General features: G+C 41.3%; 1 protein-coding gene across 1 annotated transcript in view; it reads left to right on the top strand.

Annotated features, from left to right (window-relative positions):
• The first annotated feature begins 1,103 nt into the window (after positions 1 to 1,103).
• The window catches only part of LOC105902215, a 22,614-nt gene continuing 19,499 nt past the window's right edge, over positions 1,104 to 4,218 (top strand). Inside the window, exons 1-3 of the mRNA XM_031566847.2 lie at positions 1,104 to 1,204; positions 1,564 to 1,689; positions 2,344 to 2,419. Of these exons, the coding sequence (XP_031422707.1) occupies positions 1,581 to 1,689; positions 2,344 to 2,419 (185 nt within the window). The 5' untranslated portion in view covers positions 1,104 to 1,204; positions 1,564 to 1,580. The remainder of the gene's footprint in view (positions 1,205 to 1,563; positions 1,690 to 2,343; positions 2,420 to 4,218) is intronic.

Raw genomic sequence — 4,218 nt, 5'->3', positions numbered from 1 at the left:
AAGACTCTAATGGACATGGTTAAACTGTCGGAATGAGCATAAAATGTTTCGCATTCATCAAGCACTGATTTCTCACAGGCCATTACGCATGAAGCAGGGTTGCCAACGGTAACGCTTCTGGTGTGAGACAAACACTTATGCTTCTGGTGTGAGACAAATACTTTGCTTCTGGTGTGAGACAAACACTTTTGTGATTCAGGCTAGGATGAAAAAAAACATTGACTCTCACGCCAAAACAATCACAGATTCAATGATCTTACACCAAAACAATCACAGATTCAATGATCTCACGCCAAAACAATCACAGATTCAATGATCTCACACCAAAACAATCACAGATTCAATGATCTCACGCCAAAACAATCACAGATTCAATGATCTCACACCAAAACAATCACAGATTCAATGATCTCACACCAAAACAATCACAGATTCAATGATCTCACACCAAAACAATCACAGATTCAATGATCTCATGCCAAAACAATCACAGATTCTCACGCAAAGTCAGCGTTGAAAGTTGGCAGCTCTGATGAAGCTCAAATATAATCTTGCATAACCTGACCAGTGGGCTAAGAAATGACCAGTGGGCTGAGAAATGCAGTCCAGATATTTGCCTAACCATTCATGCAGCAACCATTGTTTGTTGACAGCACCTATCTCAGAGAGAACAAAATTGAAGATGTCCTTGTCCTGAAAAAGCAGGAGTCATGGTTGGTGGTCATTTTTCAACTCTAGCCTCTTTTGGTCAACATTATCAACAACTTGCTCTGTGAATGTGACAGTCAATAAATGAGTTCACTTAAATATACACAATTTACTCAATAACTGAGTGACTCAAATAATCTAGTATGGCCATTAACTGAATATGAGCCAACACCGGACCTGTAAACACCTGACCTAACCAGAAACAAGTTATGGTGGACAAAGGTGAAGTTAACCCTAGGTTGATGTTAAGTTAAATGATTGCATGTTACAGTTAATTTAAGGAGCTTTTAATGTCTGTGTACTGCAGTGTTTGGGCCTCGTTGCATGCAGAGGAAAATGCCAGCACCTATCACAGCGCCTCTCCCCTCCCGCCTTCTCTAACTCCAAAGTGGTATCCATGGCAACGAGTGAAACAGTAGCGGCGTGAAAACAAAACCTCAAACAGGAAGAGCCCTGACACCGTTAGTTCAGCTAAACCTCTCTGGGATTTTATCTGGTATATTTGACCATACATTTGAAATGTTTGTGGTGTCTAATGGTTTGCCCTAACCTGTCACTTTTTCCGTCAATGGATTATCGCGAATGTGAGATTAAGGAACTTCAATTAAGGGTTAACATTAGCTATCATATCGCTAGCTAATTTGCAGGGTATTGGCTAATGGCAATATGTAACGTATTCGTAGTTTACATTAGGTAGCTATGTTGCTAGTCCTTAAACACCCATGTAATGTTAAGTTGTAAAGTTAGCCAATGGTAACTTAAACATAGTCTTTTTACACTGACGTCAGCTATGTTGGTATCGCTGGTTAGCCTTCCTGATGGTCAGGTGAGTTGCTTCTTGTCTGCTTTCCCCAGTGAGTTTGGATAGCGTAATGGACTTCACTGCTGAGGGTTACCTGTCGGAGGAGAAGGTGACCGGTGACCACTGCTCGCCTCCAGGGCAAACACACACTCACACCTGGACAGACGAGGAGACAGAAGGTGAGTTCACCAGGGAATAAAGTGACAAAAACATTAACGTCATTGGTAGTTAACGTTAATATATACGGTACAATATATGCAACGGCCTTCTTGTCATGAGTTAGTTAAGTGCTCTTCACTGTCTAAATGTGCGCCTCATCCCCAAACACAAAGGTTGACTTGAGAGAGAAACAGAGCAGGTATTATTGAGATGACCATGAGAAACAGAGGAGGTCATATTGAGATGTCTAAACATTTAGTAAAACAGCATGATTTGTGACCCTGTTGAAATCTCTCCTTTAACACCATAGGGGGAATTTGGTCCATATAGAAATCTGAGAGGCAGGACATTTAAGCCTGAATCTCACTTTCAGTGTTACAGTTGTCTAGTTTTTAAATCTGTTTTTAAATGATATTTTTTTATGGGTTCTCTTGTCTAGTCTTAACACTAACAGCTATGGCCCTGAGCCTCAAATTAACACAGTCTTAACACTAACAGCTATGGCCATGACCCTCATATTAACACCTGGTAGTCTTAATATGAGTTAAATTGTTGTGTCTGACATCGTTATCCATAATTTTCAGTACATTTTGTTCTGATCCATTATCCCCAAGGACAGGCAAGAGTCACTGTGGGCCATTATCAGTGGGTAGACGTCTTGTTTTCTTTTACAGAGGAGAAGACCAGAGACGTCCCTGTGTCCCTAACAGAGGGAAAACTGTCTCCACAGTCAGATGTGTTTTCAGACTGGTAAGTGCAGAATGTGTGGATGCCCTTTATATCCCCCCCAGCACAGTGCCCCCCCTCCCCCAGAACAGTGCCCCCCCCCCCCCCCCCCCCCCCCAGCACAGTGCCCCCCCCCCCCCCCAGCACAGTGCCCCTCCTAGCGCTAGCACTCCTGCTAATGTGGGCACACCAGTGGCTTCAGTGTTTTAGTCCGTCCTTTCTTTGGGCTTTTAAGAGAAATGCACAATAATACAGGTTTTCCTGAAACTGAAATATAGGCAAACAAATAAGTCTAATTTTGTAATGCACCAGAGGAACCGCATACATCTTAAAAGCATTCCATGATTGGTTTCTTGCAGAGTCTGTGCAAAGAGATTGATTTGAGTGCACTTTGTTTTGGCAGATTATTCTAAGAATTCTAAGAAATTTCCCTCGGGATTAATAAAGTATCTATCTACTGTATCTATCTAAGAGGTTTTATTCTATTCTATTATTCTATAAGAGGTATTCTATTAGACGCACACAGGAGGGCAGACTGCAGACTGCATAGGAGGAGAGACAGATAGTGTATGTGGTTGGACTGTATGATAGATAATACTGTAAAGTCCTCGAACATACTAAGATTATTTCTTGCCTTTGGGTTCTCTTGCATATTTCATTGTGTTTTACTGTAACACAAGGATAGTAAGGGTCGTATCGACAGTAATGGTAGTGTTCCTCGGCAGTATAATCGATGGATAGTAAGGGTCGTATCGACAGTACTGGATATTTCATGTGTTTTACTGTAAGGGTCGTATCGACAGTACTGGATATTTCATGTGTTTTACTGTAACACAAGGATAGTAAGCATAGTATCGGCAGTACTGGTAGTGTTCCTCGGCAGTACAATCGATGTCACTCGATGTTGCAGCTTTCCCACGTCACTGTTAGCACACTGCTGATTAAAAGCAGGAGATATATCTAGTGCTTAAACCTGGTTAAATATATCTAGTGCGTAAACCTGGTTAAGACTTAACTCAAGTTAAGACTTCCTGACCAGCGGAGGCAGCCTGACCTGTCCCCCACTCTGTTGTGTGACTGTGCCACTTCCTGACCTGTCCCCCACTCTGTTGTGTGACCAGGGCTCGAAATTAACTTTTTGGCTTACCAGCCAACATGGCTGGTAGATGAAAAAAATTACCAGCCAATCATATTTTTTACCGGCCAAAATTAAACCTGGTATTTCAGACCTACTCTGACATTGTTTGACATAAACAACCTTTACCTATGATTTTAATATCATTGTAAATCACTCTCAGAATGGATTAAACAAAATCAACCAATATTGCCCAATTGGCTGGTGACAGCCGCAACACGCGCTGTATGCTGTACCCGGGATCCGTAAAGGCCCTCCTTCACGATACAACATACGCTGTCTGAAGCCCAGTTTTATAGATTTGGGGTTTTTGGTATGTGTTTGGTTATGCTGGGTGGGTGGCTGGCTGGCTGGCGTTGATGTAGTCTGTTCTTCTCATCCAAACTATAGAGATACATTATTTAATTAACTTTTACATGACCACAATTTATCAAAGCACATTCAAGAGTTGGCTATTAGAAATATACTTCAGATTAATTAATTTAACCTCATAAGAAGCGTGGCATTAGGCCTACAAAAAAAAAATCAAAATTAAGCTTTAAAATGACACCTATATGATAGATAAATATTGTCCAACTAACAATATAGCATACATATTCAAAAGAAGATTATAGCCACCATAGTCTTGCTGATCTGACATAAAACCGCATTAAAAAACAGAGGGGAGACAAAAAGTACCTCTGCCTCA

This window comes from Clupea harengus, chromosome 4, assembly GCF_900700415.2.
Source record: "Clupea harengus chromosome 4, Ch_v2.0.2, whole genome shotgun sequence".
Taxonomy (NCBI): Eukaryota; Metazoa; Chordata; class Actinopteri; order Clupeiformes; family Clupeidae; genus Clupea; species Clupea harengus.
The sequence above is the reverse complement of the archived record's forward strand: the minus strand, read 5'-3'. Positions and strand labels throughout refer to the sequence as shown.